The sequence below is a fragment of the Berghia stephanieae genome, chromosome 1, assembly GCF_034508935.2.
Source record: "Berghia stephanieae isolate SIO BIC M18660-M18661 chromosome 1, UCSD_Bste_1.3, whole genome shotgun sequence".
Lineage (NCBI taxonomy): Eukaryota > Metazoa > Mollusca > Gastropoda > Nudibranchia > Aeolidiidae > Berghia > Berghia stephanieae.
The window spans coordinates 96,769,392-96,791,891 of NC_088360.1; the positions used below are offsets into that span (position 1 = coordinate 96,769,392).

Below are 22,500 nucleotides of genomic sequence, written 5' to 3' on the forward strand. Positions count from 1 at the left end.
ATAATAATAATAATAATAATAATAATAATAATATATATAATAATAATATGATATAAATAGAATGATGATGATGATGATGATGATGATGATGATGATGATGATGGTACTAGTCTATCGGGACGAACCAGATGTCAACAAGTAAATTTAGAGCTAAAATAGTTTTCAAAATATGGTATCTTGGTTTGTCGCACTTTAAAATACTATATATCGTCATTTTCCTCCGTGAAACAAATGAACCAAACTCAAATCTAAAGTTGTTTTTTTTTGGCGAATAATTCAATGTCCATAAACTAAATTATATTGAAATAATACCGTTTTGAGATGGGTGGGGGGGGGGGGGGGGGGGGGGGGGGGGCACAAGTAAAGTTTTTTAAAATCAGTAACCCGTTCAAATATAAAGTAAATTTAATTACGTAACATAGTTTAGTTTCTTAATATCATGTTAAAAATATTTCATATTATGTCTTTCAAGCATTAGCAGAAAATTAAATGATGAATAACTGAAATGATCATTGAATGCAATGGAAGTTAAAGTGTTTTAGAAAGATGTTTGTAGTCACTCAACGGCCTGGAGCCAATTTTAAGCCTATTTTCAAAATAATTTACAAAATGTCCTTCCAAACAATAGATAAATATATAAATAAATACATAAGTAAATAAATAAATAAATAATTAAATAATTAATTAAATAAATAAATAAATACTTAAATAAATAGTTAAATAAATAAATAAATAAATGAATAAATACATAAATAATAAAAAGGACTTATTGCAGCGTCGTTGTAATTATATTATTTTCTTACCTTTGTGACAGAAGAGTCATCTCGATTCAATAACGGAAGCCTGTCGTGAGATCCGGCCGTGTTATTTCCAATTGTATTACTACTCAAAACAATTCTCCCCTTGTGCATCATTTTCAGTGTGTATTTATTGATTTGGTCACCTTGTTATCTACTACAATAATATCACTAAAAATCGATGTTACATCTCCTTTTCTATTGTGGAACTAAATATTGGGCCGACGTAAAATCCCATTCGAACACAACACTTCTACCATTTCGGGGGGTTTATTTAACTCTATAGCACCAAAATGTTAAATACTTAAGCTAGAAGGATACAAAATGTCATTAAAAACATTATCCATATGAGACGAAATAAATACAATAAATATCCTTGCCGCGGACGAAATCTAATTAACTTCTTTTTTTTTAAAATTGAGTAATTTGTAATGAACTCCATCATGTAATTTTTCCGACAGTATATAAATTAATAGATAATTAAATAAACAAATATTTAATTCATGATTGAATGAATATTTAAATAAATAAACACATAATATAAATAAATAAATAAATAAATAAATAAATAAATAAATAAATAAATAAATAAATAAATAAATAAATAAATAAATAAATTAAAAAAAATAAATAAATAAATAAATAAATAAATATATATAAATAAATAAATGAATGAATAAATAAATAAATAAATATAAATAAATATATAAATAAATAATAATAAATAAATAAATAAATAAATAAATAAATAAATAAATAAATAAATAAATAAATAATACATAACACGGCTTTCTATAGAAAGTTGACAAATAAGACAAAATAATTAAAACCATAAGCAAAAAACAGTATCAAATTCATGCCCCCCCCCTACCCCCCACCCAATTCCATTCCTTATATTAACGCAAAATCACATGACAAGTAATGTACTAGCTAATCCAAAACACAGATAATACCATCAAATTCGAAAACGATGACAATTATTTAAATACCATTTCAAACCTGCCATAATATTAACACATATTTATTATCTCGTTACGGACACAGTAAATCATCGACTGAAACAGATCTAATCCACGAAATATTCATCCACAGGACACGCAACAATGACGGGCCACACACTTGAGTGACTAAATCACCCACCGGATTAGGAACAGGTGGAAAATGGTAAGGCACAGAACTACTAGTTTAATCGCCTCCCACCACCAAAACACCGTCTGCGACTGACTGCCGTGCCCATTCAAATATAAATATAAAAAATCACTTGTTTCCAATACGCGTTGGTGCGGCCATTACCATGTCGTAGTTCGATCTACGTATGGTATGGTATTTCTCGCGCTGTGCGTTCGTTCCAGAATTCACGTTCAAGAGAGTGTTCGACCCGGTTACAGGAACATCGCTTTATCGGAATAGTTGAAAAGTCTCTTAATTGATACTTTTATAGACCAGGAAAAAAAATTCAACAACAACAACAACAACAACAAAAAACAAACAAACGAACAAAACAAAACAAAACGAGACAAAGAAAACAAAATCCGGTGCTCTTTTTGGCTGAAGTGTGAGGTGGGGGGGGGGGGTACTATAATAATCCCATGAAAAAATCATTCTTCGTATTATTGGATTATGCCCTTGGTGTTTAAGATTATGGTTAACAAATCTTCATTAATACAAAAAAGTATGTTTGTCCAAAACTCGAGTAGAAAGAATGAAGTTGACGTCACTCGGCTCTTTATTATTGTTCTGAACCGCCAAAGAGGTTATTGATCTCCACCAATTTCATCTAACAGACATTAAATTTTAATATTTCAGGTTATACACAGTTTTGTATGTATACTAGTTACGTTTCCTTAGACGGGCAGATCTGGTGAGTCTATAGCCTTAAAAACACTCAAAAAGTCATTGATCTTAAAGCTAGGGCCAGCCTGTGACGCAATGATTACAACCCTCTTATAAGGATAGAAAAGATGGTGGATTAAAACTGGTAATAACATCAACATTTCTATCTCAAGCCCGTCGAGTTTTAAAAGCTTTTCAAAATACCCTATCGCAGATGGACTTTACAACGTTCGCCTTGCAGTGGAAATATGAAACTATTGGATCTAAACCTAAAGTTTGACTTTTGAAGAATTCCGATTAACAGGGAAGGCTACTTTATATCGGGAATCACACCGGGTTGATTCAATTAAAAGGTTTTGCATTTTAAAAGGCAGAGCTTTAGCAACAAGTCGAGGAATTCTTAACGATGTGTGCAATGTTTGTATGGGTGGGTATTGGGACCTTGAGGCTCGGTTGTCTATTGTCTACCTGTCTTACTTAAATTCATATTTAATGGGTTACAAGAATAGGAGGAAAAAGCCCCGGCGTTGTGTCCTTGTACAAGGCACTTTATATACATGATTATGATTTGGTGTTGATTCAAAATCCCTATATATTATATAGTGGTTTATATTTTGTGATGGTACAAAAAGACAACTATTTTAGAGATTTGCACGGCGTGCCGTCGATGGCCAAGCGATAGTATCTCGTCATATGACAAAGTCAAGCGTTGTTGAGCACTGAAAGTTGTTGGACGGGTGACAACGTTCGCAAAACTCTAGTCAGTACGCTTTGCTCTAATAAATCATTACGTCCAAATCGCAATACTCGACTGAAATATGAAGAAAGTACCTAACTTCAAGCAGTTATGGCCTTTGTGAGTTGCTGCTACCATTTGCTTCATATGCACTTGTGGTGAATACATGGTATTGTATTGAAGGAAGGACGGAAGTAAAGATAGAAAGATCTATAGTTAGACATAATATGGATGTAGATATAGAGTAAATTAGATTAGATTAGATAGATAGATAGATAGATAGACAGATGATAGATAGATAGATAGATAGATAGATAGATAGATAGATAGATAGAAATGTAGGTAGGTTGGTAGTTTGATAGATAAATGGATAAATGGATGAATGGAGGAATGGATAGATAGATAGATAAATAGATAAATAGATAGATAGATAGATAGATAGATAGATAGATAGATAGATAGATGATAGATAGATAGATGATAGATAGACAGATAGATAAATATGTCGATAGATAGAATTAGATAGATAGATTGAGAGACGGATAGATAAATAGATTGATGGATGGATGAATGGATGAATGGATAGATAATATATATATATATATATATATATATATATATATATATATATATATATATATATATAGTTTATAAATAGCTCCTTTTATACTAAAGTTGAGCACTATTATTTCATGGTTTTTGTTTTATAATTTATATATATATATATATATATATATATATATATATATATATAGAGAGAGAGAGAGAGAGAGAGAGAGAGATAGATAGATAGATAGATAGATAGATAGATAGATAGATAGATAGATAGACAGATAGATAGACAGACAGACAGATAGATAAGATTGGTGAATAGACAGACAGATAGAGGATAGACGAAGGATGCGTGAAAATAAACAAGGAAGATAAATATTATTTCTTTAAAATATAATTTAAATTCTTTCCCAAATACAAACAGATACCACTGCCTTCCAATATTGAACACACAATCCAAACAACACAACGAATTCAATCGATTTTACATTATCATTCCTGGAAGCGAGGACTGAAACATAACACAGCTAAACACAATAATATAGAACATAGCACCGAATATCTGCAAAGATCTGTTGTTGTGTTCTCCACGCCCACTCCCCACCTCTATTTTACAAAGCAACCTTAACTCATTCAATCCTAGAGATTTTTGCTTCTTTTCAAAATTGGAAAAAAAAAATGTATTCAAAATGAACATACATAGATAATTTTATTCAACTATCATCAATATGCAAAAACTATAAACATTATCTTTGATACCACGCCTATAATGTGTCTCAGAAAAATGTAACGAATGGGCATGGGGTAAAAGTAACCCGGGTAAACTACGGATATAGTCGGTGTTAGGGTTGAGTGAGTTAAAGCAGACCTGCCTACTTGAGCATTTAAAAATTCGTAGTTTTAAGGGGACAAAAGTATCAGTTGTTATAGTTAACTTCAAAAATCAACAATAGGGAATGAGATTAGCAGAAGAGTAGCGTCCATGACGTAACTATAATACTGGCCATAGCATGAGGGTCTTGCGTCATACTGGTTAAGGCCATTGTATTCGTTACACAGGTGCTGACACATTTAATGAGTTAAATAATTACAACTCGTTTCTTACCTCACTGCCCCATTGCATACGGTGTTTACTAACTCTCACTAACACACTGCCTACACACTACACAGCACTAGTCAATGGCCTTAACCATCCCGGCTCAAGATGCGGGCGACGAGGCCTGTACTCTAGTCGGCCATGGTAGCGTCCCTTGATTGGACGTCACCCATAGTCTGTTATGGTCACCGGCGGAAAAGTTATTAGAGAGAGACCGAACATGTTGGTTGTGCGCATGCGTCTCTCGTCCACCGTCATGTTGGTTGTGCGCATGCGTCTCTCGTCCACCGTCATGTTGGTTGTGCGCATGCGTCTCTCGTCCTCGCGGAAGCGAGGACGAGAGACGCATGCGCACAACCAACATGACGGTCTCTCTCTAATAACTTTCCCGCCGGTGACGTCACAGACTATGGGTGACGTCCAATCAAGGGACGCTACTCTTCCGCTAATCTCATTCCCTATTTACCATAACAATAATTAATTATATAACTCTTCAAAATTCCTAAAATTATCCAATCTATCTAGTATAAACTTAGAGATGGCGAGCTATTAAGTTCTGAAATTGGAGCCAACTTTTCGTAATTCTACGATTTTTTCGTAGTACTAGGCAGGTAGATGCTTAAAGTTAAAGTAATAAAACGCCTTTTACTCATTTTGACCAGATACTTTTGACTTCAAATATCGATGAGTTCGTTGACTCGAGCATCCATTTAGATAGCAATATCCATTAACCCTGCCCTTACCAACTATGTTTTTGTTTGTTTGTTTTTTGTTTGTTTTGTTTTTAAGGGTTTTACGGCGCTTGCAACACATTTAGGTTATATCAGCGCCAGTAAAAAGGAAGAAAATGGGATAGTAAAAAGTTCTAGAATTACAATTAAAGCACCCAAGAGAAAGTAAGACAAAGGGGAACTGGGAACAAATGGGGATCAGATGTAGATTCCAAGAGCATACTACCAATGTACTTAGTTTGAATCACCTATAAGTCTCATCCGGACGCAAGTACAAAATCCAACAAAGAGGAATACATTCAAATGCCTACATTATACATTCAAAATAACAAATATAATAATACATAACAGAGAGATGATTTACAAGGAAAAATATATCATCTCCCAAAACAATAATTATGCATTTGATTGTTTCCCTCCCAGCCAGGACTCCGGCCAGGGCCAGGACAAAACCAAGTAATCTCATTCCAAGACAAAGACAGAAAGCAAGTTGGAAACAGATATAAGGGGATAGAAGACACAGTATGTACCTCACTGCCCACTTTGGGAGGTCAGGAACCCCACCCAGCTTACCAACTATAGGAAAATCGTCAAATTCGTTACGATACAACCAACATTTGTCTGTTGCAAATTTCTCTTGTACATCGTAAAATTTAAAGAAAATGAACAGTGTGTGTCGTAGAGCATGTTTTGCTAAAGAGATTATGTATCGCAAAAACTTTACTGCTATTGTGTTTGAGTGATAAAAAATCTATTTTTGTGTTAGTTGGGTGTGAAGTTTTGGAGAAAATCCTGAAAATGGCTGGTAAGGAGAGGGTTAGACGTACCGAAAGTGTTTTACAAAGGGTTTTAGCCAAGAGCAAGACTTAACATGTAGGGCGAGACATGACGCTTGTTAGGCGATATTACAATTGATTATTTTTTTCCGACTGAGACGACGCTGTTAACGGCAAGGTAATCAGTTTACAACTGAGTACGGAGACGTGAGTAAAGAGCCTTTTCTAAGGACTCAACTATGCGCCGCTCAGGGAGAAGGACTCGAACCCTGGACCTTCCAGTCATAAGGCGAGTGTAATATAGTTATAAAATGAGTATACAATACAGGATGATTGGATTTAGTGCAGCTCTTTATTTTCAAGCTAGCTGGATACGAAACGAAAAATAACAAACGGAAAAAACAAGGGAGCTAAAAAGTTCTTATTATTATGTGAAGTGGTTCTTATCAAAAGGGTTGGTATGAACGTATTATTTACACTACTGTTACATCCCCTTCTCAAATAGAACGTAAGCATATTTTTAAATCAAGATTGAGATAGATATATAAACACGTTTTTAATCAAGACTGAGATAGATATATAAACACGTTATGCTCGTAGGGCCTGTCGAGAGCATAGAACTTAGAACATCAAATGTAATTTGGGGACCCTAGGTTAAGAACCTCAGATCAGCCAATCAGTGGGCAGGATGCCAAAAAGTAACAAAACATAACGTAAAGATTTAAAGTTCCAAATGACCTCAGTAAGCTTTCCTAATGTTTTTAGATTAACATAAGGTAGGATGAGATCATAATAAGTTGGAAAATAGGCTCTTCAATGTGGGCATCACCTGAAAGAAAAAAGACTAGAGGTCTGGTAACTTCGACCCAGTGGAGGGCATTATTGTGTCCCTTTATCCACTGGTCCCTAACCTAGTGTTTGTCTTTGTGTTCACCTCAATATCCATTAATATTCAGTGTAGGCGTAGAAATTTGGTGCATTGTGGGTATTGTGTATTGCATTCTACAGCACTACCTATACTAGTGATATTGCCTATGAAATGACTGTAGACTATTCTGAAGTCACTCTTCCTCAAGGGTATTATTGCATGTCTACCTGTGTAGAGGGTAATGAAGAGTGAGAATAAAGTGAGGTGACAGGTGACGATAGTAGAACGTATGGTTAGTAGTTTTCGACGAGCCTTTTAGGGCGGATAATTTCCCGACCAGACCTTGTGTGGTGGGTTAGGTACAGGAATGTGAGTCTCCAGGGCATTGTCTGGACCATTGTTTGCCTCCTGCTGTGCGAGTTGTGTTGTGTACTCTTCGTTGTTGTTGAGCGATGGAGAACCTGGAGTCTTTCTTTCCTTAAGATGTATACGATTTCTGCGGACAGTACCGTTGGGTGTCTCCACTGTGTAGCTTTTTGGTTCCGCGGCATGATCTATCACTGTTGCTGCTGACCATGTATGGTAAATTGGGTCTTGTAGGAGGACCGGCTGACCTCTATGCAGCTGTGGAAGAGTGTTAGATACTTTGTCGTATTGTTCCTTTTGTTTCAGCTGTCTATGTTTCAGGTTGTCCCGAGCTTGTTCTATTCTGGGGGTGATCTTCATTGTTCGTGGTATTGGAGTTCGGATTGCTCTGTTGAACAGAAGTTCAGCGGGGGAAGGTAATGTCTGGTCAATCGGTGTAGTTCTTAGCTTGAGTAGAGCAATCTGCGGATTTTGTTTGGTCTCTTTTGATTTCTTTAAGCAGTTCTTAACCGTCTGCACCATCCTTTCAATGAAGCCGTTTGATTGTGGGAAATAAGGACTGGAAGTTATATGTTCGATTTCCCATTCCTTCATGAATGCTTTAAATTCCGTGCTTGTGAACTGTTTTGCGTTATCGGTCACAAGCGTGAGAGGAATACCGTGAATAGCAAACACTGATTGAAAGTATTTAATTATCTCTTGACTTGTCATGGTTGTCAGTGTTTTTACGAATGGCATCTTGCTGAAGTAGTCTCCCATTAGGATATAATTTTTTCCATCCAGATGGAATATGTCTGCCGCTAACTTCTCAAATGGGATATCTGGTAGTTTGGGCTGTAATAGCGGTTGACGTACCTGGCTTTTTCCATATTTGTTGCAAATCTGACACGAATGTACCTTCATGGTGATGTCTTTTGTCATACCGATCCAAAATACATTGTTTTTTGCACGTAGAATGCATTTGTCTCGACCTTGATGACCAGCATGAATTTTGTCCAGTATCATTTCTCGTAATTTCTTTGGTATCAAAATAGCTGTGCCTTTAATGATGAGGTCATTGTCAAAAGAGAGTAACTCTTTCATGGACCAGTAAGGTCTAAGTGCTTTCTTCACTTGACTGATGTCTTCAGGCCAACCTTCTCTTATTTGCTTTGCGAGTGAGGCAAGTTCTGCGTCGTTTGCTGTTTCCTCTAAAAGCTCAGTCCTCCTCTCTGGGCTTATTATTACATGATGGATTGTGGCGTCCAACTCAATTTCCTGACCACTTGTAGGTTTGTTTCTGGATAAAAAAATCTGCAAAAACCATTTCTTTGCCAGGTTTGTATGTAATGGTGCACTGGTATGGTTGTATACGTAGGAGCATGCGCTGTAGTCGTGGAGGTGCCTTTGCAATGTTTTTCAACTGGATTGTCTCTAATGGCTTGGTCCTACTGTACAGTTATCTCTTTGCCGTAAATGTACGTATGAAATCTTTCACATGCAAAGACGACGGCCAGCATTTCACGTTCGATATTTGCGTATCGTGCTTCTGTGTCTGTCAGGCTCTTGGATGCAAAGGCAATGGGCTTTCCATCCTGTAGAAGCGCTGCTCCAAGACCGTTCAATGAGCTGTCCACTTCTATCGTGGTGGATTTGTGAGGGTCAAAATAAGATAGCCTCAAATGCTGGTGGATGTCATTCTTCATCATTTGGTATATTTTTTCATGTGAACTATTCCAGTTCCAGACATTATCCTTTTTCAAAAGCTCTCTCAGTGCGGTAGTTCTTTCGCTTAACCTTGGAATGAACGCACTTAGGTATTGGATCATCCCAAGAAACGACTGCAGTTCAGTTTTGTTGCTTGGACTGGCCTTTGATTTGATGTTGTCACACTTGCTGGGACTAGGCTGGACACCTTCTTGGGACCATTCTAGACCAAAAAATGTAATTTTATCCTGTCTGATGAAGCACTTCTTACTGTTGAAAACAAGGCCATGTTTTTTTGCTACTTCCATTAAATGGAGCAAATTTTTGTCATGCTCTGCTTGGTTCTTGCCATATACACATACGTCATCTGTGATACCTTCTACTCCTGGGACAGTGACTGTAGCTCTATCCTTTCCACCCATTTGTTGGGTTTTTCTACTAAGAAGTTTTCAAAAACTTTCCATACCTTTATTGGGTCTTGTTTATCCACTGCTGATAGTTTGGAGGACTGGACGATGTCTCTACCTTTGGTGCCCGTAGATAGCAGGATGTAATGATACTTATTTGCATTATCGACATTGTTTATAATAAAAAACGATTCCATGAATTCCTTCCATTCGTCGTATGCTTCTTGTTTGTTGTTTTTGCACCAATCAAGATAAGGCATTGGTACCTGACTAAAAGCCATATTAATCTCAAAAACAATGTTACCTGCTCAAAATAATGGACACAAGGGGTAGATAAATAGTAGGTTTACCGCTGCCACCATGTAATATAGTTATAAAATGAGTATACAATACAGGATGATTGAATTTAGTGCAGCTCTTTATTTTCAAGCTAGCTGGATACGAAACGAAAAATAACAAACGGAAAAAACAAGGGAGCTAAAAAGTTCTTATTATTATGTGAAGTGGTTCTTATCAAAAGGGTTGGTATGAACGTATTATTTACACTACTGTTACAGCGAGTGTAATACCACAAGACCACATGACCCGATGATCCTTCACTTTGCCAAACATTCACAACCCCGAGAATTCTTTAAATTAAAAACGTATCTTAGAATTATTAGAAGTCTCAGGTTTAAGAATCGTTGACACAATGAGGTCCATCTAATTCATCAATGTATTGTTGCAGTAAACAATTTCTAGTCAAAATAAAAAAGGCATTTTGTCAGTGAACGGAAGTAAATAATGCTTGCCCGGCTTGTCAAATCAACTTGACTTTGCCCATTTTTAATGTTTTTCTTTTGGTAATTCAACACGCCTATATCTAGGATCAGATCCGTGTGATCAAATGGCTTCGATTTCAATGATCGAATTAAGGACCCGATTTTATGTGTGGATAACAATACCAGGACACGGACTCTAACAGGCGCACTAAATAAAAAAAAAGAAAAGAAAAAAAGTCTCCCCGTCCTACCCCAAACACACAAACACACACACACACAAACACAAACACACAAACACACACAAACACACCCAAACATACACACACAATTTTCTCCCACTGGACACACACACACACACACACACACATACACACACACACATATATATATATATATATATATTATATATATATATGCTATATATATATATATATATATATATATATATATAGGAGAGGAAGAGAGAGAGAGAGAGAGGAGAAGAAGAGAGAGAGAGATAGATGATGAAGAAGAGATAGAGAGAGGAGAGAAAGAGGGATAGATAGATAGAAGATAGATAGATAGATAGATAGATAGATAGATAGATAGATAGTAGATAGATAGATAGATAGATAAATAGATAGATAGATAGATAGATAGAGAGAGAGAAAGAGAGATAGATAGATAAAGAGAGAGAGAAAGAGAGATAGATATATATATAGAGAGAGAGAGAAAGAGAGACAGATAGATAGATAGATGGAGAGAGAGAGAGAGAGAGAGAGAGAGAGAGAGAGAGAGAGAGAGAGAGAGAGAGAGAGAGAGCGTGATCTGGTTCATCTTAGTCATACCAGTGAAGGTTAACATAATTATTCTTTAAAAAGTGATGATAAAATTTCCTTGTTATGATTTCCAATGGAATGGGCTTATTTTCTTTAGGGTTTATTCCAAAGGAAGACTGGTGTATCCAAGTTTGTACCAAAAAAAAAAAAAAAAAAAATAATAATACGAAAAAAAAAAAAGAATAATATAAGCTTTTTTTCTTTCCGTCTTGATTTTTTTTCCTGCTTTGTGAAAGTGTGAGTGTGTGTGTGTGTATGTGTGGGGGGGGGGGGGGGGGTTCTCATACACAGTTTACATCAGGTGCAGATATTGTCTTTTACGAAAACATTCTAGAATCATGTGATAAAATTTGCTTTGTTATGACATTCACATGTACCAGAAAGAAAGGTTAGAGAACGATGCGTGATAAAATATTATTCCCAAAATCAAAGGTCATTTCCTTATTTATTACCCATACATATTTAAATAATTGTTTTTGTTTTTGTTTTTAAGGGTTTTACGGCACTTGCAAGACATTTAGGTCATATCAGGGCCAGTAAAAAGGAAGAAAATGGGATAGCAAAAAGTTCTAGAATTACAATTAAAGCACCCAAAGAAAAAGGAAGACAAAGGGGAATTGGTTAAAATAGGAAACAGATGTAGATTCCAAAAGAACACTATCAAAGTACTTAGTTTGAGATCACCTAAAAGTTTCAGCCAGACACAGACATGGGTCCCCACTAAGAGGAATACACTCAAATATTTACAAATCATATATACCATTTAGACAAAAATAATACAGTACATAACAGAGAGGTGATTTACAAGAAAAAAAATATCATCTCCCAAAACTAACTTTATATTTGACTGTTTCCTTCTCAGCCAGGGTATCCGGCCGGGGCCAGGACAAAATCCAAGTAATCTAATTCCAAGACAAAGACAGAAAGCAAGTTGGAAAACATATATGGGGGGATAGAAGACACAGTAAGTACCTCCCTGCCACTATGGGAGATGTTTAAATAATTCGCAAGGTCCCAGATGTGTGAGTTTTTGCCAAGATGAGGGTCATTTAATTCGAACGATATTTGAAGGACGAGTTTTCTGGCCAAATTTTTAAATACATGTCTTTCCAGAGTACGACAGTTAACCCATTCAAAGCTGATATATTATAATATAATACATTAATATGAGTTCTTAGAAACTGAAATAACAATGAAAGTCATTATCAGCAAAGGCATTCTACGAGTATTTTATGTAATGTCACCTATGACATTCATATCAGTTCATGTCGTGCAGAAAAACAAAAACCAAGCCTATTGAAATCACCAAATTACCACAATTGCGTACTCCGAAAAAACACGTATTTAAAAGTTTAACCAAAACACGTTCGTCCTTCAAATATCGATCAATTGAAATTAACCTCATCTTGCCAAAAAATCTCAAACCTGGGATTTGGAAGTCCCTGGTTTGGGAGATTTTGACAAGATACGGGTAATTTTAATCTATCGATATAATTTGAAGGACGAATTTTCTAGCCAAAATTTTTAAAAACGTGATGTTTCATGCACAGACCGACAGCACAGGGCGCACTTATCCCTTCTTAGTCCGTGACGCTGATTCCAGATGTGAACATGTTATTCTACCGTGAGGCATTCTGGGGTGTGACGACAGGCCCCAGGGTATGAACTGTCCTGTCACCGAGGTGCCAATAACGTTCATTTTTATATGGAGGTGTACGATTCACCTTGGACAGATTTGTGACTCCTTCATAATTTGTCTTACAAAGTACTATGGAGTGCCAGAAACCACAGTATTGAAGTATTGCAAACTCGAGATTTTAGAGCTTTTATACGCAGAGTAGTACTAAATCATGTTTTCAAAGCGGTATGTATACAAGGTGCCCCAAACACCATCTAATATGTTGACGAGACATGACGCCTGTAAGGCACAGACAAGGCTGTTACCACAGACTACTAGGACTAGGAGTCCTGTGTTATCTATGGCTGTTACCGCCCTCGTGGTCTTCATTTAACACCTGAGTACGATGAGAGAATGTGAGTTAAGACTCTTTTCCAAAGATTCAACTTTGCGCCGCCAAAGTGGGACTCAAACAAGAGACATACAGTTCGAAGGCGAGTGTCATACCACTGGACCACAAAGCCGCATTGCAACTCCTAGATTTGGTTTTACGCCTATGCATTTAATATTGTTCTTTTGCTGATAACCGAACCTCAGACTTCATGATATCCATTCAAACGTGTTACCATTGAACCACAAGAGGTTACCCGATAGTTGGGAGGATTTAATGCTTTTATTTATCTTAAGAGTATCGAGTACGCATGTCGTAATAGATACAAATCTTTTTAAGATTTCTATTTTAAGACTAGACCTCTATATAGTTCTGTTTTTTTTTTTTTTTGTTTTTTTTTTGGTCCCTAAATTTGTCTTTGAATCTTTCGACATAAAAATAGAGCATAATCTATTACATTTTCGTGGCCGTCCTTTCGATCGAGAATAATGTTTGTTTGTAATGATGCATAAGTTTGTTTTGTTTTGATTCTGGCCAAGACGAAAACATGTGTATTACTTATTTTAGATAGTCATTAGCAGATCAGAAACGTGAGATAATATGATATGAAAAAAAATCAGTCCGGCCGTTTCCAATAGTATTCTCACTTCAACTTTTCATAACAGCTTTTATTCTTAGAATAAAATATCTCCATTTTCTGTCACCTTTTCCGTGGAAAAAAAATTATTAAATATCCCCAAATAGTCTACTGCGATTTTTTAAAATTCGATCTTTTAAGTCCCAATTTCAATATTTGTTTTGATCATTAAAGGAAATAAATCAAATGGGAGAGGACAAACATTTGGATCATTGACTCACTCCACGTAGTGATACATGAATGTTTGTATGGATACACAGAACAGTGTCAACAGTTCAGGAACTCTCCTTTAGTCATTGGAAACACTCAATGGGGCACTCATCCAAGTAAATAATATCATATCAACAATACAGGCCTTTGTATTCGAGTGGTACGATATTAAAACACGATACTTTGTCAACACAGAAGCACACAATCCTGAACGTGAGATAAAGTAACCAATGACAGGATTTGTTTTCTTTACATAAACCCGATTACTCGGTGATAGCGTTCATGACAAGTATCGATTCTATATATATTTTTAAAATCACGTTGGGCAAAGTGGGGCGATTCCATCACAAACTTTTACCAACTGTCAGTCACCGTGTTAATAAAGGAGCTGGAGCATATTATATATTTATGGGTGTTGGTAGGTACTCGTAGGTACGAAAGTGCTCGATAATGATGGTATGGTTAGAGCTAATATAAAATATAAATTGTCACTCACATTATATCTGGCCAAGACGTTCGTTTCTGTGGCTTTCGTCCACGTCTTCAGTCGGCATAATCAGACGTGTACGAAAGCTACAGAAACGAACGTCTTGGCCATATAATGTGAGTGACAATTTATATATATATATATAATATATATATATATATATATATATATATATATATATATCACAACATCGGGCAGTGAAATGCTGTGACTAGTTCATTTTAACCAGTTAACAGCTGAACTCTGGAAAAAAACATGTATTTAGAAATTTGGCTAGACAACTCGTCCTTCAATAATCGATCGATTAAAATGACCTTCATCTTGGCAAAAGCTCTCAAACCTGGGACTTTGTGGAGTTATAATCGGTCCTGTTATAAGGGCTGTAGGTGCGAGCAAATGAATCTGGCAACAGGTGGCCAGATGGCGATTCCCAATGTCAAATGAGCCATCATGGTGTCCTAGCAGATTTCAATGTTATAAATAATGATTTGATTCAACGAGTGATAACATTAGACCTTAATATTTAGAAAACGTTTGCAAGTTAGTCATAAAATCAATCTGAATAAAATAATTTGTAATTTTTTGCTTGTTGCCAAAAATTTAACATTGGTTATACGGAGCATTTTTTTTAACCCCAAACCCTTGTTTTACAAATTAAGAGATAAGCAGCATGTTTCAAGGATTTAAACTGTGAGTAACAAGGAAAATAAATTATTCCAGTTTAGAGTTATACTCTTAGGTATAAAGAATACATTCTCTTCGTTGTACCGAAAGCCTTCCTTAAGACGATCCTATATATCAAACTGTTTTGTTTATTTTAGTTACTATTTACTTAAACACCCGTTGTCAAGTCGATTTCAAAGCAATCTCCAACACTTATTTGAAAAACACCAACAAGAAAACTGTTGTCAACACCTAATTTGTTTAATTTTCCCTCATCGCCGACATATAAAAAGATATAAAACAACTAAAACACGGTCGTAAGCAAAAAAAACGTTTTCAATACGTCAACACCGGCTTCCTGTTCATGTGACTAAAGCCTTTACACTTATTACTGCCTTGTGTATCGATATTTTGATGTGATTATAAACAAATCGATATTGCGGTCAAACCTGTGATGAAAAGCAATAGAATTCTCTTCAACAGTCGTAACGTCACTTCCTTCCTAATGACGCATGGTAGCTTAGTAACACTGGCTCTAAATTATCGGAACAATGGCGGACGCCCGTATGAAATATTTCTCTGGCGAGCATAAAAGCGTATCCAGAGGAAATAAAAACACATAAATTTGATCATGTTTTGACTTTTACACATTCTGGTCACAAGACATATGAAAAGTTCTAACCAGCATGAAGAATAAAAAGTAATGATTTTCTTTGCTTAGAACCAAGATGGCCGCCGTTGCCGGGCGGCGTGACATCAGACTACTGAATCCAACTCACGCCAGAATAAACACTCACGACAAAGGACTTTGAAGAGACACCTACAACCACCCTTTTTTCAATAAGCAGTCTGACCTCTTTTACAGTTTTATCAACGACATAGACTGGGAATAACCTCGGCTCCATGGACATACCGACATTCAAAAAAGATGTCAACACAATCTCTCTCTCTCTCTCTCTCTCTCTCTCTCTCTCTCTCTCTCTCTCTCTCTCTCTCTCTCTCTCTCTCATCAATCACAAAACAGAATACTTTGAAACAACTAAAAATCAGTGGCCGTAACCGAAAAAAAAATAGTTTTCAATGCGGCGACAACATCCGCTGCTGCGACATTCAGATCAAGATATCTTGACAATCGTTGCTGCTGCATTATGTATCGACGATGATTATAATTTGTGCGATTTAAAAAAGAATCAATCTTAATATCGGGGTCAATTCTCTGGGGGAAAAGCACAGGAATTCACGCTAGAATACATCCTCGTTCACATAAAAGACTTGAAGATTTGCAGAAAAGAAAACAAAAAACAACATGCACCCAATTTTAACCCCTTAAAGATTAGATTCAATTCTACTTTAACCCGACACCAGCTCTACCCATTTTCACCAAAACAGCAGTGACAGCAATTCGACTCGTGCTTCTAATAAATACCGCGTCGTATGACTGTTGCTCCCAAACTAATTGAAAACGGCCGGACTTGTGGATACAGTCAAACAATGATGAAGAAAAACGGTTTAAACAAAATAAAGTCTCACCACTGAAGGGTTAAATTCAATAATGTCTGGCAGCGAGCTATTAACAAAGGCTTCAAAGAACGCGCTTGAATTGATTTAAAGGAAGATGGAGGCAGAGATGGCGATTAATATAGCAAAAAAGTCATCGATAAAACAAACCTTCGGAAACTGACACAGAGCAAGGAATTGTGTGGACATGCCCGGGGTGGTTGTCATTGCAACCCAATAAAACTCAACTTCGTTGAGCACCCGAGCAAAGATCGATAATATTTTTGATATCGATTGATCACATGATTTAATAATAAAGAGAAGTGACAGTCGATGCTAAAAAGAGCAACAACAACAAAACAAAACAAAAATGGAAATGGTGGGGGGGGGGGGGGCGGAGTGTTTGAAATATTTATAAATTTTAAACAATACAAAAAGCAATAAATCTCTTGGAACAAAACTTAAGACAAAGATAATCTTTTTTGAGGAGAAAAAAAAAACAATTCAAGGTATTGGCTTTGATTTTGAAAATAACAAGAATATCAAGATTGGATAATATTAATTTATCGATATTATCAAATTGACGATCTGACCAGAAATGAAGATCGTACATTACTAAACGATACGATACGCATCGATAAGAAACATGAAACAAGGGCAGGGTTTTCTTTGACATGATAAATATTGGCGTGTAATCGATACGGAATAATTATCAAAATGAATCCGAGAGAACTCACTAACTCATGAAATATTAAAGTATATTACGACAGAGGCAAAAATTGATTTTAGATAAAAATGCGAAAATTCAAAAATATGAAATTGAGGATAACTAAAGCAGGGAGAAAATTGCGAGAGAAAAAAAAAACATCCCTAAAAAATAAACGTCTATGATTTATTTGTTTGTGTGTTCGTTTGTTTGTTCGTTTGCTTTCCTTTGCTTAAATTAGTTGACTTGGCGGACACTGACGAGAATCTAGTTTTGCAAGTTGACGAAAAATAGCCTTAGACTACTTTAAATTAAACACACACACACACACACACACACACACAAACACACACACACGCACAACGAAAAAAAAAAAGAAAAAGAAAAAACCCCTGCCCAGAGCACCAAGAACTACCCGCCGTGTACCCAGTCTGGCTATCCAAAGTCTCACAAGGACATATTATTTTCATGCTAAATAAAATAGTTTTAGAATGGAAATAGACGTCAATCACAGAATTAATTCCAGAGAGAATATTTTGATGTGAAAAACATAAAGAACAGTGACAAAAGGTCCTGGGTTCGAGCCTCGCTCGGCGCATAGTTGAGTCCTTGGAGAAGGCTCTTTACTCACATTCTCTCACCGTACTCAGGTGTAAAATGAGTACCTGGCCGTTAACAGCGTTGTCTCTGTCCCAAAAATTTGCAATATCGCCTGACAGGCGTCATGTCTCGTCCTACATGTTATGTGTTGCTGTTGGCCAGGGACCCCTTGTAAAGCGCTTTGAGCACGTTTAGTGGATATTGCCATATATAAAAGCTCAAGTTTAAAATTCAATGCTCTAGTTTGGCGTGAAAACTTGTAGATTATATCATCGGTTAACGGCCGTATTGTGGAAAGACGCGTATTAAAAAAAGTTTGGCCAGAAACTCGTCCCACAAATATCGATGGACCTAAATGGCATGGCACTCATCTTGGCAAAAATTCTAAAACTTTGCGACGTTTTCGGTTGATTTTTCGGTCAAAAAATTCTTTAAATTATTTAAAGAATGTTTTTGACATGTTAGACTAGACCTCGTCTTATTCGATCCACATCGAGGTGAACACTTTTACCAATGTGATAACTCGGTGAAATGATGGACTTGATTGAACACATTGTTGTAATGGACCATATCATTTTGGATGGGTTTGAGAGTATTTGCATGGCAACAATGAGCCCATAACAATTTGGGTCATCAGACCTGCAAATAAGTACAAGTTGATCAACATAATATTATATAACAAGCTGAAGTTCTCCGGCCAAAACATAAAAATGTCGCTCTATCAGCGTTCGGCAGAAATGAGTTACAATGTGAAATTGAACGTAAGCTTCGATTTAATATACGAAAACAGATAGAATGGACGTTTCGGGTCTCCCCTTTATCAACAAACAGGATGAATGAAACACTACAGATGAATGAGATGATGTGGTACATAGTGGCGTTGTTAAGATGAATGAATGAATGAATGAATGAATGAATGAACGAATGAGTGAATATCCCCCATAGAAGACAATCAAATGGCTTTCCAGAAAATCCGCCTGCCTCGACTGGAGACAGACAAGGCATGCTAATTTTTGGGGGGTTGTTTGTTTTGTTGTGTTATTATTTTTTCTAATATTTTTCTTTCTTGCCTTGTCTGCCAATGATTCATACATACTTTTTCAGATCTTTATCTTACACCAGTGCCGGCTCCCTAATTATGTGTCACTAGAATACAGAAGTACGATAAGTAACCATACCAATAAATGTGTAACGCAGTAAATAAATCCCATGCTGAATCATCACACATACACGACACATCAAACAGTGATGTGTTTTATTGTCATTCATAGTAGATATGCCATCAAATCGTAGCCATCGTTATGTTATAGCCTGATACTGAAATCCAAAAGGACTGGCAGTTTGACGTCATTAGTGAGTTGTCGTTAGTAGAGCTCATGGAAACAAGTCATTTCATTGGTTGAACTATTGAATTCAACTCACGATTTGTTTTCTTTTGTAGCAAAAGACTGGCATTTTGACGACATTTTTTGGTCAGTATCAGGCCATAACTTTACGAGGGCCACGATCAAATACGATTAGCATTTACTTAGAAATCATTCGAAGGCGACACACACTATCATTTCCATGTCAAGTGAGATAACACTATTATCGGATGTCTACGTGTAATGTATTGTAATGTGTACTTATGATTCAAGACACAAGTCGTGTAAGATTCATACGGGTAGATATTATAAATACTGTTAAGTCCCCACCCCCACCCTCTCTCTCTCTCTCTCTCTCTCTCTCTCTCTCTCTCTCTCTCTCTCTCACTCTCTCTCTCTCTCTCTCTCTCTATCTATCTATCTATCTATATATGTGTGTGTGTGTGTGTATGTTATTCATTCTTTTGTTACTGCTATTATTATTGTTTATTATATTTGTTTTGGAAGTGTTTTCTTTATCTTTGTTATTTTTCTCTTTATTCTTTCTTCCTTCACTTCTTTCTTTCTTTCTTCCTTTCTTTCTTTCATAATTACTTTATTTCTTCCTTTCTTTCTTACTTTCTTTCTTTCCTCCTTCCTTTCTTTCTTTTCTCTCTTTCTTTATAAATGTATTTAGTTGTCTATTATTTATATTTATTTATTTAATTTGGAGGGGAAAGGTGGTGAAATATATATTTTAACGGTTAGTCCTTAATGTCGAATTTTTTTATTTTTCATAGTTTAGAACTCTAACTACTAAATTTTGAGTCCGAGAAAATGGTATCATTTTGCAGTTTGCTCGGGAACAATGTAAAGTTGGATCTTTACCATATTAAATCAAAATCAACATTGAGCATGCGTGAAAAATTGATATCATTATAGAATCTGGCTTTAAAAAATAATGAAAATAATAAACATTCATGTCTCACCATTAGCAACAATGAATACAGTGTCATTATCAAAACCATATCTTGAGTTTATCTAAATTTCTTGAGTACGAGCAAGTGTCAAGACTTTCTAGGACAAAAAGCAGGAAATAAAGAGAGTAAGAAAAGATCAATATTCGATATGAAGATTGTAAATAGCAACAGCAACAACAACGGAACAAACACAGATCTAATATTGAGATATTATTTGTTTTTGTCTTTTGTTGTTGTTTTTTTTTTTTTTTTTTTTTGGTTTTTTTTTAACTTTGAGCTTGTGAAATCGAAGAACTGGAGGATAACCTTTTAATGAAAATACTTATTGAAAAATAGGAAAGGAGCTGAAATTCATAACTAACACCTAAGTCCAGTGAGGCAATTTTTGTAGAGTGTCCAAAGCAAGGGCACAACGCCGGGGCTAGGCCTTAGCGAAAATTGTCACCCGTTTGTTCAATGAGGACACTTAATGCAGATTGACTTTGAGACGCCGTATCACATTGGTAACAAGCAACTTTTTCCTGTTCATTTCCCGGCAAAGAAACCGAGATAGGCGCTGGCCTGAAGGCTTAAAAGACGACTTCACCTCTGATAATAAAAAAAAACAACAAAGAGACGTGAGAAATGATCATTGGCACTCAGATAAATCAATCATCACATCATTGGCTAATGTATGTCACATGACTCTAACTTCTTTGACATCTAAAGGATATCACTTCCGTCGAAAACATGGCTGATTACTTTCGTTTAGGTGTGATATCAATTCATGTCATTTCTTTTCATTTTGTGACAAGACAATAATCACTACTACTACTACTACTACTACTACTACTACTACTACTACTACTACTACTACTACTACTACTACTACTACTACTATTCCTACTCCTACTCCTACTACTACTATTACTACTACTACTACTACTACTACTACTACTACTACTACTACTACTACTACTACTACTACTACTACCACTACTACTACTACTACTACTACTACTACTACTACTACTACTACTACTACTACTATCTTAACCATCCCGACTTAATACCGTTTGGAGGCGAAGGGTCACATATTTTCATGTCTGATAATCCGGATTGTTTTGGGCTCATTAGGGAAATGGAAATACTCACAAACCAAAGCAAAGTATTTATTGTCCATTACAACAATGTTAAATCCAGCCCATAATTGTGTTTTAATATCAGACCTGTGGATATGTGCACGTCGGTTGTATTCCATGCCGTTAGCTTACAGAATAAATGTGACCATGACACAATGAAGCAAATGACGTCGAGAAATAGAATTCTTTGATGAATAGGTATCTCAATTGATTGATACACATAATAATAATAATGCAATGAATGTTAGGCAATTCACGCATTGATATTTAAACTTAATCATCGAGTCGTTTAGTCTTTTTCACTTCCATGACCAAAAAAAAAAAGAAAAAAAAACAAAGAAAAAAACAAAGGAAAGTTATGTATTTTACTGATTTGATACAAATAAATCAAACTTAACTTAAACTAAAGATTAGAATGATCGCATCTAAAATGTATTAATTACATTCTATGCTTCTCTGTTATCAAAAAGATCTCATAAGCCATGTTTACTTCTATATCCAAAGATTTGCCAGAGGCGATTAAATAAATACGCCAGATCAAATCGATAAAACTTCACATTTCATTGTGATATTATTATCGATTAATCGTGTTATTTGTAATGGATATGGAGGCACAGAAAACAATAAATCAGCAAGCTCTACTGAAATTTATATTTTTTAAAATTTTGACCAGATCCAATATCGATAAATTAAGATTAATCCCAACTTCTTAAAAAGTAAAGCTATGCGGCTATGTGGTCTAGTGGGATGACACTCGCTTTCGGATCAGAAGGTCCTGGGTTCGAGTCTCGTTCGGCTAATAATTGAGTCCTTGGAAAAG

At 35.8% G+C, this 22,500-nt stretch overlaps 1 protein-coding gene across 16 annotated transcripts in view; it reads right to left on the reverse strand.

Annotated features, from left to right (window-relative positions):
* The window catches only part of LOC144962468 (spermatogenesis-associated protein 1-like), a 131,751-nt gene that overhangs the window by 68,882 nt on the left and 40,369 nt on the right, over positions 1–22,500 (reverse strand). For 5 of the 16 annotated variants that reach the window (XM_078895432.1, XM_078895433.1, XM_078895447.1 and 2 more), the window contains exon 2: positions 804–1,106. The exons of 3 other annotated variants lie outside the window; for them this stretch is intronic. In XM_078895432.1, the coding sequence (XP_078751558.1) occupies positions 804–914 (111 nt within the window). In that variant the 5' untranslated portion in view covers positions 915–1,106. Of the gene's footprint in view, positions 1–803; positions 1,107–1,786; positions 2,120–5,023; positions 5,158–19,414; positions 19,778–22,500 lie in introns of those variants that run through there. 8 more of the 16 variants (XM_078895443.1, XM_078895437.1, XM_078895440.1 and 5 more) reach the window with 7 other exon arrangements.